The sequence below is a fragment of the Dromiciops gliroides genome, chromosome 2 (assembly GCF_019393635.1).
Source record: "Dromiciops gliroides isolate mDroGli1 chromosome 2, mDroGli1.pri, whole genome shotgun sequence".
NCBI lineage: Eukaryota > Metazoa > Chordata > Mammalia > Microbiotheria > Microbiotheriidae > Dromiciops > Dromiciops gliroides.
In genome coordinates this window covers 364,158,923-364,174,786 of record NC_057862.1, presented here as the reverse complement: position 1 = coordinate 364,174,786, position 15,864 = coordinate 364,158,923, and the positions used below count along the sequence as shown (strand labels likewise).

The 15,864-nt window shown below is 40.2% G+C and overlaps 1 protein-coding gene across 10 annotated transcripts in view; it reads right to left on the bottom strand.

Annotated features, from left to right (window-relative positions):
• Positions 1-15,864, bottom strand: part of PTPRT (protein tyrosine phosphatase receptor type T) — a 1,379,429-nt gene that overhangs the window by 201,101 nt on the left and 1,162,464 nt on the right. For 5 of the 10 annotated variants that reach the window (XM_043980423.1, XM_043980419.1, XM_043980422.1 and 2 more), the window contains 2 exons: positions 15,194-15,230; positions 4,474-4,530 (listed from right to left, as the gene is read on the bottom strand). In XM_043980423.1, coding sequence (XP_043836358.1) covers positions 4,474-4,530; positions 15,194-15,230 — 94 coding nt within the window. The remainder of the gene's footprint in view (positions 1-4,473; positions 4,531-15,193; positions 15,231-15,864) is intronic. The other 5 variants (XM_043980426.1, XM_043980427.1, XM_043980428.1 and 2 more) reach the window with 2 other exon arrangements.

Here is a 15,864-nt window from a genome sequence, read left to right as displayed (position 1 = left end):
AACTTGGATTTGAACACAAGTTTCAGAACAATGCTTCACATGGGGTCGGTGCTGAATAATGTTTTCTATTGAGATGTTACATTTTATAACTATCATAATTATAATATGCTTATATTTTATATTGAGATGTTAAAGTCAGTATAGATTCTAAGAGTCAGAAGATGCCTTAAGAAAACCTTTACTTTTTTTTTTTTTGGCAGGGCAATGAGGATTAGTTGAGGGACTTGCCCAGGGTCACACAGCTAGTAAGTGTCAAGTGTCTGAGGCCAGATTTGAACTCAGGTCCTCCTGAATCCAGGGCCGGTGCTTTATTCACTGCACCACCTAGGTGCCCCCAAACCTTTACTTTTATACCCTAATTTTTACAATGGCAAAAATGAGGTATGGAGATAGGAAAGGACCATTCCAGAAGTCACAGAAGAGAGCCAAGACAGAACTGTACCTTCCTGATTCCCAATTCAGGGCTATTCCTACCAATTCTTATCTCTGAAGGTAAAAATGCAAATGTTGAGAATAAGGGGAAAATCTTCATGAATCAGCAACTTCAGGTCCCCTCTTAACCTTTCCCTAAATGTTTGGGGTTTTTTTGTAGCACATGTAAACCTTCTCCAGCCATGTGACACTTAGACACAGCATCCCCAAGGAGATTTAAAGTCCTAATAAATTAGCAATAATTCTGTCGACTCCTGAATATGGGCTCATTCAAAAACCTATTTAGAGAAAACGGCAGCCATAATGTATTAATAGCCTTGGGTTTGTCATGCTTTGGGTGCTCTAGTTAAGGACCTTCACAATGATAATATATTGATGCCAACCTTTTAAGTACTATGGAGAAATGTGGTTCAGAGCCTGCCTTTGAAGACTTATCCAATAGCATTCATAAGGAGGGCACGGGATTAGATGTGGTCTGGGAATTTCATACCTTTCTATGCCCAGTCTAGTGTTGCTGCTGGGATTTAGGATTCAAAAGACCCTGTGGCCAGAGGAGGATTTTGATGTTGACCTGGAACAAGTCTACTGATGAAAAGCTGCCCCTCCGTATGTTGGACCTCAGGAGATGTGATGTACACTACAGCTTCGCCATCAAATCTCCCCCTCTCTCCTCCCTTTCCTCCCTTTCTTCCTCCTTCCCCCTCCCTCCCTCTCTCTTTTCCTCCTTGCTCCCTCTCTCTCCTTGCTCCGTCTTTTCCCCTCTCTCTCTTCTCCCCCATACCCTACCTCCTTCTCTCTCCTCCCTCTCCCTCTTCCCCCCTCACCCCTCCCTCCCTCTCTCTCCCCCTCTACCTTTCCCTTTCTCCTCCCTCCCCATCCCTTTCTCCCTCTCTTCTCCCCTCTCACTCTTTCCCCTCCCTCTATCCCCTCTCTTCCCCCTTCCCCTCCCTTTCTTTCTCTCCCTCCTCCCTTTCTCTCTTCTCCCCATTTCCTTCCCCTCTCTCCCCTTCTCTCCTTCCCTCCCTTTCTCCATTTCTCTTTCTCTCTCTCTCTCTCCATCCCTCCCCCTTTCTCTCATCTCCCCTCTTCCTTGTCCTTTTATCCCCCATTGTGCCCCCACTTCTCTTTACCATTCTTTTAGTCCTAGTTCCTGGGTATTTTCACAAAGGAAACCTGATTACTTTATCTGTAATTATAAACCAGACCCAGTGGCATTATGTATTATTTTAGAGTACAGCATTAAACACTGCAGCAGACCTAGGGATGAGTCTTAGAAGAACTATGCAACAAAATCTTGGCAACCCAATCTGGGCGTAAGGAAGGTAGTAAGAGAGAGATTTTTAATAGAGAACAATAAACCTCTTCCACAGGCTTTAGATAACTGGGATGTGTGTTCCACATAAGCCCAGTTTAATTTGAATTTCTTGTTGTTAATGAGATTCAAGGTTCTAGAATACCCATAGGAAGAGGGAAATTTGCCTACTGATCTGGATTAAGTCTAACATTCTAATTTTACAGGTGAGGAAACTAAGGTTCACAGAGTAAAGTGAGATGCCTAAGGGCATGTAAATTTTAAGTTTTAGAGGTAGGATTTGAAGTCAGGTCCTTTGACTCAACATCCACTGCTCTACACCAGTGTTGTCAAATTCAAACAGAAATGGATTATTTTTTCCCCCAGGGTAATGAAGGTTAAGTGACTTGTCCAGGGTCACACATCTAGTAAATGTCAAGTGTCTGAAGCCCAATTTGAACTCAGGTCCTCCTGAATTCAGGGCCAGTGCTTTATCCACTGTGCCACCTAACTGCCCCAGAAATGTATCCGTGAAACAAAATATCATAAACTAACATTATCTATGTACTGTTCTATTTTCATTTATTTTGTTACATTTCAATCTAGTTCAGGCCAGCACTTGGGAGTTTTGGTATATAGTCCGAGTGTTTGACACCTTTGCTCTATAACATGCTATCTAAGAGGGGTGCAATATTTACTGTAAGCTCAGCTGAACTTCAGGAAGAATAGCTAGGGAGAGAAGCACATCACTGATGAGCTAATTAGAGTTACAGCCAAGGTGTTTTTGTACAGGGTTTCCTAAACTATATGAAACCACTCTGTCCTCTACCATAGACAGTTCCCCACTGTTTCTGGCCTTGATTGGTTACCTCCAGAAAGAATATGGGAGGATGTGGGGAGAGAGGAGGCCAAGGAAGAGCTAGGTGTTTAAGTTTATTGGTTTAACAAGTTCGGACCTTTAGTTGTAAGCATTTTGCAGACCAGTAAACATTCACTGCTGCTGGTGGTTTGCCACAGCCTAGGGGAATGATTGTTCTATGGTAAAAGGCTAATTAACTAGCCCACTGGGACACTAGGAGCTCCCTAAGCACCAACATATCTTAGCTCTTGGCTGAACAAACAAGCATGTTCTCAGTGATGGAATCTCAATCTCTCTCTCTCTCTCTCTCTCTCTCTCTCTCTCTCCCCCCTTCCCTCCCTGCCTCTTTCCCTCCCCCCCAAAGAAGGGGCTGGTGTTTACACCTTTTTTATTTTAAATTTTTTTTTGTGTGTTTACATCTTGAAATATCCATCAGTAAGAAATGTGTGGTTTGTATTTATATTGGTCATTATTACCACCAGGGGATACACATTTTAAACTACACCTTTAGAAGGGGACAGCCTGTAAAAAAGAATAATTCCTGGGCATCTAACCATAAAAATAATGTGGAGATGCTCTTGGAAATAAATAGAATAGGATGAAATAAACCTGTCAAAAGAATAACATTCAAAGCAACAAAAGGAAAAAAAAGTAAAGACTAATAGGCATGTTATAGAATTAGATCTGTGTTTTGTTTTTAACATCATCTGCTGATCAAACCTAAATAGAGTCCAGAAAACAATGGGGACTGTGCAAATGATGAGTCATAAACAGGATCCTGAAAAGAATAATTTCTGAACAATCAGGTCCTATACATAATGGGCTTTTCAAGAGCCTGCTTGATATTGTCATCTACAGTGGCATGTCTGGAACATGTTACTTGGCCCTTGAAGAACAAAGCCCTCCAACCATAGAGTATCAGAAATAGACAATGCCTAGGTCCTTGCTCATCAGTGTAAGGACTGTTGACCCTAAAAGGTTTTGTTTTGGCTTTGCATAGATGATACCAGTTCCTATTCCCAGTCCCATTTCCCATGTTCACATTCCTCACAGCTCTGTTATGCAAGTAACTCTGTGAATATAATACAACATGGTTGCCCAGATGACAGTTACTTTCTTTTTCATGAAGCCTTGAAATGTAGGGTGTGTGTGTGTGTGTGTGTGTGTGTGTGTGTGTGTGTGAGTGATAATTGGACCCTTTGGACTGATGGGGTATGAAGGGGGCCTGAAAATAAAGTACTGGAAGGGAAAGGAAAGTGCCAGTCCCTTTGCTACTGGAGGAGCCAAGAAAATCATCATGAAATGTGGGTGGGACAGAAAGGGGGGGGTATGATAGGAGAGATTGTCTTAGATCTTCCAAGAAAGGCTTTGAGATATACTCAATTTACTAATTGAGAAGCCTTGAAATAGAGATGGCCACGTCAGACTCCTATGCAAGAAGCATTCAGATTTCCATCTCTCAATCATCCACATGGAGATCTGACTATGACATGGGGGTTCTTTAGGACAGGAAGGTGGGGCCTTTGAGCAGAAATAAACACATTGAACTTGGTGATGATGCTGAAATTGGTTTGGAAGAAAGGGTAAGGTTAACATCATACTGGGATTGTGTGTTCAGATTTGAACACAAGGCCAAGAATCTAAATCAAGAGTAACACAGCAAACCTTCCCCTGCCACTCTTGGCGAGGAGTTCTAAGGTCCTGTTCAGTTTACACGCATAAAGCCAGGGTGAGATAAAGTACATTCAGAGAAAATACTGCTTTCCCCACAAACAGCAGGACAACTGTGGGACTACTCTAGCTTTTGCTCATATGTCAGACAAGTAGAAACCAAGACAAAGGGGCCCCAGGCAGCTGATTGTCAAGTTCCCTCCCCTGGCCTGATAGTCACCTGTGCTCAGGAGGTAGAATGGAGTCCCCGTGGTCACCTGTTGCCTACCCATTACTGCTAACAACAAGGAAACCAGTTCCCGGGCAGCATGCATAAGAGAAGAAAAGAAATAAAGAAAAATAAAAATGTGCCTGGTCATGATCAAAATGGCAATTAATTTTTTTTCTTTTAAGGTTTTACTGTAAAAAAGTAAAAGAATACCAAGGTATTATTAGAAAGCATGGATGAACCCTCAGTCTCCATCTCAGGTATGCCTGCAATCCACTGAATGGCCCTGAGAAATATGAATGACAAGCATACATTCTTGGTTCTCAACTACCATTCTCTCCAGTAAGATGCCAGTATATACTTAGAGGTGGTTGTCCCAAGAGGAGACATTGTTAATGCCAGAAGAATGGATCAAAGTGAAATAAATAATTAAAGATAAATGGCATTCAAGCCCCTAAGCAGAGAGGCTAACAGTTTGGGTTAGAACTGCACAACACATCACAAGAGCCTGGGGGAAGCCAAACATTACAGGGAATGGACAATGCCATGGAAAACATACAAAAGGGGCTGACATGAGGATTTGGAGCATTTGGGGGTTCCCTCCCCTCTCTCCATCACAGGTTGCAAGAGTAGGCAGTTTGTCTGTAGAGAGACACTGTGGAAAACAACATTTTGAGTAAACAGAACAGAAGCCCAATTAAAAGTAGGTGCTTGATGTACTAAAACATACCATGAAGTATGGAAAGACCTTAGAAGCTGAACATCAAAAAGGAGAGCTTTCTGATTGGCTAATTTATCATCATTATAAAGAGAGGCAGTAATGCTCTGGAGAAATAGACAACCTGATGGCTTTTTAGCGGGATTAAGGCATTTTGGGGCCAGGAGCACTTTGGAATTGCGGATAGGAGAGGTGTCTCATGATATGGACGACAGGTAGTAAAGAACTAAGAAAATCAAAATATGATACTTCAATAATGAAATTTAATGCTTCTATGTAGGGTCTAAACTAAGCAGTAATAGGTTAATGCTATGAAATAGACAACCAAGCCTGATCTCTAAAGACCCTTTCAACTCTAAAACCTATGAAATAACTCATGTCAGCTCAATACCAAGGGATAAAGGTAGAGCTTGCAGCAATTAGTTCAGGCACCACTATGGTCAGGAAAAATGGTGGAGCTGACTTTAGCTAAACCAATACCACCAGGATTGGAATATGGTACCAAAGATTAAAAGAACAATCAATCACACCGGCCTTGGAGTCAGGAGTACCTGAGTTCAAATCCGGCCTCAGACACTTAACATGTACTAGCTGTGTGACCCTGGGCAAGTCACTTAACCCCAATTGCCTCACTAAAAAAAAAAAAATGAACAATCAATCAGCACCTTCTGCTTATTTGGGTTGGAAGTTACTGGGGAGCCTTTGGGAGAAATTCTGTTTTTTGTATTCAGAGTTATTCACACCCAAGTTCCTAAGAAAGATCTCAAGAAAAGGTGGGGCTACATTATAAGGAAACTTCTCTAGGGGTGTGTCTTTCCTATAATGGACAAGAAAGAGGCCAGGGGAGCTGTGTGTTGTATCTGCATTGCCCATACCTTTGGAAGCCTAGTCCTGCAAACTGTGGCTACACTTGGTATGTCCTTGGTGACTGGGGTCAGCCCTTTGGTAGAGCTTAGTCTGTAATGATAAGGCCTTTCTAGAAGAATCTAGGCCAGAGGTGCCAAACATGGCCTGAATTACAGTCTAAATGAGATTAAGGTGTAATTGGGACATCTACAACAAATTAAATAAAAACAATAATAGAACATAGATAATGTTAATATGTAGTTTTCTGAATCAAAATGTGGCCCACATGGATGATTTTGTATAGTTTAGTAGTTCTCATTTCTATTTGAGTTTGTCACCACTGGTTCCTTATATGTTATGTTTGAGACCCTAACTCTTAGGGATGTGTGCAACATGCCACATCACAGTGGCACCCTAGTCTATTTATTGTTCCCTCTTTTTTTTGAGTACAGTATACTCTACCATTATATGCTATGGATTTGTGAAAATTACATAAGAAATCTGGACAAGATTGACAAATTAATTGCTTGAAATAGAACAGAGGTAAAAGCTGCCCTAATTAGTCCAATTCTCTAGCCCACAAATCAGAGATTCCAGGGACATAAAGCCTAGTATAAGACATTCATAGAAGATGAAGGTTTCTTATTATTCCTATGGGGCAAGAGGAGTAAGACAGTATGAATTACTTTGCCTTTCTCCTTAATTTTTTAGACAATAACTATATATATTTTTTGCAGGGCAATGAGGGTTTAGTGACTTGCCCAGGGTCACACAGCTAGTAAAAAATAACTATACTTTTAAACATAAGCTCCCAGATGATACCCTCCCAGACTTTTGTGCAGTATTTCCTGAGTAACTAAAGTCTTAGGCTATGTCCAATATCCTGCAGAGGATTATCTGGGGACACTGCCTGCCTTTCTTAGTTCTCTTAGTTAGCCTTAAACTTAACATTAAGCTCTTCATAGGGGAGCATTTTAATATGGTAGTTGTGGTGGGGAAACCCAGAAAGTCAGCCCATGAATTTATGAGGGCTCATGCTTTTTTTCCCAGTTACCAGGCTGTTTCCAAATTAACACAGATACCTCTCCTAACTCCTTATATAAGCTCTAGATGATATTCAAGATTCTAGCTTTATTTTAAATTTGTTTCTGCCACCCTTGAGAGACATTCTGCACTCTAAGGGTGATGGTCAGTTTGCCCATGTGAGTGTCCTCAACTGCCCTTACTTTACAGGTTGGAGAAGGAAGAGCTCTGACTTTCTGGCAGGAAAAGAGCACAAGGCTGGCATAGGAGGTAGAGACTTCAAACAAGAAGGTACCACCTGGAGTTTGCAGAGATGAAAATTTTTCCCTCCACTCTTTAGTCATTTCATTCCCTGTGGTAGTAGCTCCAGAGAGAGAGATGCGAACTCCAAACCTACCAAATGTAACAATTTACTGGGACTTCCCTGTGTTTGGATTCCTTTGTGTTTCAGAGCTTTGGGATGGGAATGGTTAACAGGTCTCAACTAAAAGTATCTGTGAATTACAACACCTTGAGACTAGAGAACTTGTCTTCATGAAGAATGACCCTGAAGTTGTGCATTAGATTCTATTCCAATCTTCTGCCACTTCTGCCTGTCCCTTGTGCCCATTCTATTTAGCTCTTTCATTTCCTCTTGGGATTAGGTGACTTCTTGCCTGTTTTCCCTCTGATTATTTTCTCTGGCTCTGTTAGTCCTTTAGATTCAATGTCATATTCTCTCCTGTTTTTCAAATCTATAGCTAACCTGACTCTTCTGCCCCTACCAATTGGGACAACAGCTAATAAACATTGCTAGTCCTTGACTTTGGGTCCTAAGCCGAGATGATCACCAGAAGTTACTTGCTCAAGTCATCACAGTAAGTGACAAACTGAAAATTTAAATAATAATAAGCATACTAATAATAGCTAACGTTTTTATTGTGATTTAAGGTTCGTAAAGCACTTTACATCTATTATATATGTTATCTCATTTGATCCTCACCACAACTCTGTAAGGTAGATGCTATAATTAGCACCATTTTAAAGATGAGGAAACTGAGGCTGACTGGGTTTAAATGATTTGTCCAGTGTCACACAGCTACAAAATGTCTGAGCAGTACTTAAACTCATGTCTTCCTAACTCTAAGTCAGTCCATTTACTGTGCCACCTAGTTTTGAAACTAGATATGCTGAGTGAAGAGTTAGGGCTCTTTCCAGTTCAGGAGCTTCTAGTTGATGATTTAACCCCTTGTGCCATGTCACCCTCCATCTTGGTTACCATATATTATTCTGCTCTCAAGCCAACTGCTCCACTTAGGAGACATCATTTTTGTCCTTTGGCTCAAGTAGACTCCCAAGAAAAGTTAATCTTTTGGCCTTTCCCCACTATGATGACTACTCTGATAGCAAAGCTCCAGAATATTTGGGTTTTTGAAATTCCTCCCTGTGGTTCTGGGATTGGCAGATGTGCATGAGGTATTTTGCTCAGCCCATGACTATCAGATAAGAACCTTCATGAAGGGGACATTTATAAAAAGTATAGAAATGCAACAGGTGAAATGGTGCCAGATTGAGTACTTTCAATATTGGGGATTCAATGTTTTGCCACTCCCAGAAATATCAGTGAAAACAGCCAAAAACAAAGCTCTTAGAACAAAATCATAGATCAATGATTTTCCCTCAGCCTTCTAGGGAAGAGTAATGCGCCCAACTGACTTGAGAGTTTGGGCAAGCTGAAGTGGGTGGCTTGTTGGAAAATATAAGAGAAAAGTGTGTGTATCACCTTCCACTTGACCATAGGGTCCTTACTCAAACCATGTGTGCACAAAGTGAACTTTTACCCACAAAAATAAGCTGTGGTTAGAAGAGAGAGGGAGAATAGGTCAGCATCTCAAGGAACTGATGAATCTCTTCCACAGATGTTCTCTAAAGTATTCATGCCCATGAATCATCATTCCTGGTCTATATGTTGGGACTTTCCCCTTAGAGTCATATTCTGTTTGAATTGTCATGAATCAAGAGGGCCCCAGAGTGTAAGTGGCTGTAATCAGAAAACCAAGAAAAAACAACAGAAGATGATCTTCCTTCTTCCCCTCTCTCCCCGCAATCAGGAACAACATTACCTACCCCTCTGCACTTCACTTAGCACTCTTGTTTCACATCTCTTAAGTGCATATATCATGTATTTTCATGGTTATCTATACGGGTTTCTTATTACATCATTAGATTGTAAAGACAAAGAGGGCAGGGGGTAATTCTTTCATATCTTTCCCAGATATGTGCATAACAGGTGCTGGGTAAACTTTTGGTGTGAGCCAAATTGAAAATGGAAGAAAGGACAAACAGCTATTCACTCTTTTTAGATAAAACAACAGAAGAATAAATGGTCTCAAAAAGCAATGGAAGTAAGTCTTGTTTGACATTACCCAAGAGATGCCCATCATAAGATAAGGGGCAGTGTTACCAAGAGATTATATGGAATCTTGTCATATGTAAAACAAGGGGGTTGGGCTCAATGATCACTGAAGTCTTTTTCAGCCCTGTTATTGATCCTTATCCAGCATGTTCTTCGGGAAACTCTAGGGGACATATGCCACTACAGAGATTTTGGGGACAGGGTAGATACAGATATGCTTTCTAGTTCAAATACTCAATCTAATAAATTTCTCTAGGAAGCACAAGTCTTGATCCTTTTCCTACCTGTCACACATTAATCTATTTGCCTAAGGGGGTTTCAGATAGGGCATTTTGAGTTGGGACTAGTTCTTTTGAGAAGTTATCCAGCATTATAAGTGATATTGTTGAGATCTTTGCTTTGGAAACACAGCAACTAAGGTGGCAGATACCATTTGGCTCATGAGACATACAACATAGTGTCATGGACAGAGCGGGGCAATTGGTGACAGAAGTCCTGAGTCTAAGACCATGCTGTTCTATTGCTTTCTTAGCCATGTGACCATAGGCCATTGACTTCCTTTCTCTCAGCCTCAGTTTCTTCATCTATAAAATGAAAGGGTCAGACAAGATGACATCCAAGGTTCTTTCTAACCCTAAATCTTATGTTTAAAAAAGAAATATTAAAACTTAAAGCATTAGAGCCACATGAGTTATTATTACTAATATCTGTGCCATGGGGCTATAATAAGGTGATCAAACTTTGTAAATTGCAAAGAACATGTGAGTTATTACTAGGATGATTCAAGGTTTTGTTTATATAGGCCAGCAGTCCATTTGGAAAGATGAAGCTTTTGCTGCTTCTAATCAGGGTTTAAGTTTTGAGAACACAGATCTTTTAGGCTCCTTTAACTATCTGTCTACTTAGAAATAGATTTAAGAAGGAAACCTGCCCTGCTTCATGATTCTGAGATTTTAAAAAATAATTTATTCAAGATTAGAATGTTTAGGAGCACTTTGTAACATTTTAGATTGTCTAAAGTTGTCTCTCCCACCAGAAAGCCAGAGCAAGGTCTTTGAAATGGCAATGCAATTGATGATTCACACAGAAGGCATTCCCCTCCTTTTAAAGGAGGCACAGACTAATGCAGGGGGCAAAAAGACAGTGCAGAAGCAATGCTGACAGAGGGGAAAACATGCGGAGAAACTCTATATAGGCCACACCATGGAGCAAAGTAAAAGGACACAGGGAGTCACCAGTTCATCCTTTTTGATGTACAGTGATGACACAAGCACTTCACCTCATTACTTGGCACAGTCAGACTCAGCTATGGGCAATATCACCTGCTTTCTTCCACCAGGTGGCAAATGAGGGTGCTATAGGGAAAATCCATCAATCTGGCCTCCACTAAGATGATGTCTGTGGCAACTCAGTCAGGGGCAAGAATGAGAGAACTCTTCTCAGAACTTATTCAGGAATAAGAACACAGAGTAGCAAAATCTGATCTTGGAAGGACCTCAGAGGCCAAGGCTGACCTGCACCAAATCATAAGTCCCTGCTACAACTTCTCTGACAATTTCTCATTCTGCCTCCACTTGAAGACCTTCAATGACAGGGAGACTACTGCCTCCTGAGGCACCCAATTTTGCTTCTGGATATCTCTGCCTGCTGGGAAGATTTTGTTTTTCCTTACATCAAGGCAAGGGAGAATTTATTGAAGAAAAAAATTTAACAACTTAAACTAGTTGTACGAAGTAGAATGAGCCACCATGGGAAGCAGTGAACTTCTCCCTCTCTGAGGGGTGGGGTGGGGCTTGAAGTAAAGAGAGGACAACCACTTGTCAAGTATGATATAGAGGTGACTCTTGTTCAGATACAGATGAGCAAAGATGGCCCCTGAGGTTTCTTTCAAATCTGAGATTTTTATCCTTCTACAGAAGACATAAATAAGGGGAGAATAAATTAGGGGACAATACTTAAATAGGAGATACTGTGGTATGGGAGAAAGAGCAATGCATTTACAGTTAGAAGCCTTGGGTTTAAATTCGGGCTTTGCTACTTACTACCCATGTAACTTTGGGGCAAGTCATTCTCTGGGCCTCAGCTTTTTCATTTGCAAAATGAAGGGACTGCTCATCTGTAATGTTTCTTCCAGCTCTAAAGCCCATGATAATGATGTATATTTAAAATCAGGGGTGGGAGCCTCACTGTTTCAAAGTCAAACCAAAGCAATACCCCTTCTTTCCTCCATGTTTGTTTCTAGCCTTGTTTCAATTTCTTTTGTGTATGCCATCTGGAAGGGAGAATTTTTTTTAAGTTTCTTAGATCAAATCCTCCCACTTGGCTATGTCTGAGTCGGGGTCCTACCTAGACTTCTCTTTAGCTCTTTCTTCAGCACTCATGGGACAGAAAAAGAAAATGGAAGGAACAGATACAGGCACATATTTGGGGCCAAGTGTTCAACAATATTCCTTTCTCCTGCTTTACAGAGGGAGGGAACATAAGGTCTAGCTGAAAGGGGCAGAGAAAAAAAAGAAGGAACTCAGTCTGCATGTCATTTGATGCTCTGGGAAAGATGAAAACACCAAAGAAAGGAAGGACCCAAAATAAAGGTAAAACAGAACCAAAGAGGACAATGGACATCATGAGCAGAAGGATATGCCTGGGAGGGATGAAAAGCAAGAGATGCATATTTTCCAAACACCAATAGTAGAACACATAGTCCCACAACAGACTTTGTTTTGGTGGTAATTTGTGTCTTCAAGTGGAATGATTTGGTGGGGAGTGGGGCTTTTATATGAGTGCAAGCATCATTGTAAATGTGAACTTTGCCACTCAAGATGCCAATGAATGCTGTGACTGTACCACCGCAAAACCTTATGTACTGTGTGTATGTCTAGAACCTGCCTTAATGTACACTCTACAAGTGCATTTCCATGAATAAATCTAACCTTTATTTTACCAATCATTCTCTGTTCTGCCATGCCATCTCTCGTGACACATATTTTTATTGTCACGCTTATGACATGATCCATTCATTTACTATTTACTGAAATAATAGAACATCTGGGGCAGAGTATTTGGGGAAAAAAGTTGTCCTGAGGAGTAGAAAGGAATAATAAAGGAACTGGGAGAGGACAGTTATTGAGGATACTAGATGAGAGAAAAGAACTGTTTACTTATTGGGCTCTACTGGTGAGTTTTTATGGCTTAGATCCAAGGTACCATAGTCAACAATGGGGAAAAGCGAAGGGAGGTGTTCTGTGTGAATCAACAAGCACCTAGAAATGCTGAAGATAGGTATATTTTCAAATAAAATACATTGAAAACACAAGAAAAAGAATTGGAAGATTTGGCAATGGAAGGTAATAGAGTGGCAGAACATCAGAAGAGGGTATAATCAGGAAAAATGCCAACCTGGGTATCCTCAAAGAATGTAGAATGTGGAGACTAGTTAAATAATGCTGCCTTCTGGAATAATATGAAAAAAAAATTAATGATACCAAGAAGATTTCCAGATTTCAACCAGGTGACTTCAAAGTTTTATTAAGAAAAATAAAGCATAACTGATACCCTAATTAATTGTAATACACCCAGATAATTTAGTCAAAACAAAAGGGTATGTTCTGCATAACACCAAGAAGAGGAACATCAAATAATAAGGGTGTGCCAACATTTTTTTAGTGGTTTTAAGGGAAACCATTGGCCATTTAATAACCAATGCCAACTCTGTAGATTGAAACATCAACTTTCCATAGTTTGGTTGAGATAACCACGAAGCAGAAAGAGCGTAGGTCTTGGAGTGAGGATACCCAGGTTTACATCCCAGCTTTGGTAGTAGGAAGTCAACCTTAGTGATTGGGGCTTTGGGCAAGTCATTTACTTTTTTTGAGATTCACTTTTCTCATCTACAAAATGGGGATAATACTTCTACTATATACTTCATAGGGGTGTTATGGGAGAATATTTTTTAAATAACCTTGAACTACTATAAACATGTGAGTTACAACAATAATTTATAATCACCATCATCTGAACAAATCTGCCCAGAGCTGGGAAAAGGATCTGTGTACCATAGGTAAAGTTTCAAACTTGTATCCCCTGCGGTTTCAGTTGTAAAACATACTACCTGATGTATCACAAAGACAATACCTACAGCAAAATTTCTGATATTTAAAATATTACTAAAAATGTTAGACCCTGGAGGGCAAAAGTAGAAGCTATGGAGAAGTTGAAGAGAGGCAAATATAATTGATACATGAAATTAAGAATCATTTACTAATAATCAGAACTGTACAAAAGTAGGATGCACTGGTCTCTTCAAATTCTAAAAATCTATGACTTTATGATACCCCTCTATTATGGATCTAAGGCAGCTGTCTACCATTGGTCCCAAATTTGGACCCATCCACGCTGGGGAAGAAATAGTCTGTGCAAATGATGGGTACTAGTTATCCTGACTAACATATCTTTTATAAATTAGTAAATAAGTCTCTTGAATTCAGCTCATATGAATTATTTCCTTAGAGTCTGATAAAAATAAGAGTGTACTGATAAAATCAAGTTTCTGAATATTGAGAGTTAAAGATCCCCGTCTGAGCTTGTGGTATGGGTACCTGAGGGGAACCATCTTGAGCTGTCAACCAAATGGATTTTCTCTCTCTATGTCCAATCTCTCATTAGGAAGAGAGGGCATATAGTAGAAAAAAGAGGAAATCAAAAAAAGGAGAAAAATAGATGTAAGGAATAGGAGAGACTGAACTGGAAAGTAAAGGTTAGAAATAAGTAAAAGAGAAGAAAAATCACTGAGATGAGATAGAGTTTTCTTGCCAATGGCCTATAAGTAACACTGGTATATTATGCTCAGCTCAATAGTTCTGCAGAGAACAAACTGTAGAGCAAGCATGGTGGGGCACATTCAGAAGGACACTGATATGCCCTTAATTGAGACCTCTGATATGGGACAAGGAGTATCTTCCAGTAATCACATAGACTCTAAGCAAGGCAGAAAGATGACAGTAATCAGTGTCCATCATCCAGATGCAGCCAGCTGAGCACCAAAAGAACTCCATAACTAATAGGCATTTGCCCAGAAGTTTCCACATCCTTAAAAAATCCTCTTTCCTTCCTTAATGTTGTCAATATAAACTGTCTACCTTGGACAGTGAATTGTCCTACATGCTGCGTTTCCTGGATAATTGATGGTGTTCTTCACTCTGGACCGTTTTTTTTTTCCTCTGGTGGAAAAGTCTGCCGAGGGCAGTGATTTGTGTCACTTTTATTTGTAGCCCATCAATTCCCTTCCTCCACAAAGGGTATTTTATCTTTTTCTTCTCTACTGTCTTTGTCCCTGGGAGGAAACAAGTTAGGCATATGTGTCCCTTTCAAGATGGATGGGGAACAAATGGCAAGGCCTTCGTCCCCTTGTTTTCTCCTTGGTCCCCAAGCTTCTACCAGGTGCTAATGTATCTATTTGATTTCCTGAAGAATTAGAAAAGTAGTGTACATGTGGGTTTAGTCTCTCTTCTTTCCAGGCAAGAGGAGGTGCCTGTTGTTTTGTATGTGTGTAGATTTGCAATCTAAATGCAAATGGCTACACTAAAAATAACCATCCCTTTTTCTAGGCGATGGCCATCCCTGACTGGCTGTAGAGAAGCCCGAGGGTCCAGCCACAGTAATGATAGCAAGGCTGTGTCATGACTGTACTTTGCCCCATGTTTGCAGTTGTTCTTGAATGGCTGCTAAAGGAAAACACAGACATTCCCACATACCTTTTGTTGCCAGTCGAACACAGTTGATTTTGGTTTCCTGTAAACAACAAAAAAAAGGGATGTGGTTATTCAGTTGGTGGGTTTTGTTTATTCTTTTTTAATCATCATTATTTTAAATCACAATTTATACTTCTCTTCTCTCTGACACACTGCAGATGGCATTTTTCAATTAGTCTTCAAGGGGGCAGCATAGAATTAGGGGATCTAGAGGGAGAACTGAAAACAGAAGGATAGCAGTACAGATCCTACCTCTGACATATAGTTATATAACCAAGGGCAACTGACTTAACTTCTCTTATCCTCAGTTCCTCCATCTGCAAAAAGAATATAATAAGGTTCATAGCCCCTACTTGGCAAAGGTGTTGTAGGGCTCAAGGAAGAGGATACACACACACACACACACACACATATATAGATAGATATATATACACATACATATATGCACACACATACACATATATGCTTCCTAATATATATGTGTGGGTATATGTATACATGTCTATATATAGTGTGTATGGATATATATGTATATATAAACATATATATATATATACACACACCATAATATATGCAAAGCCTTCAGCAGATACTGCAATGCAATAAAGGTCAGCTATTCTTGTTGAAGTCATTTATATGTGAGTAATCAAAGGTAATTAGAGTCTCCCCCAGTG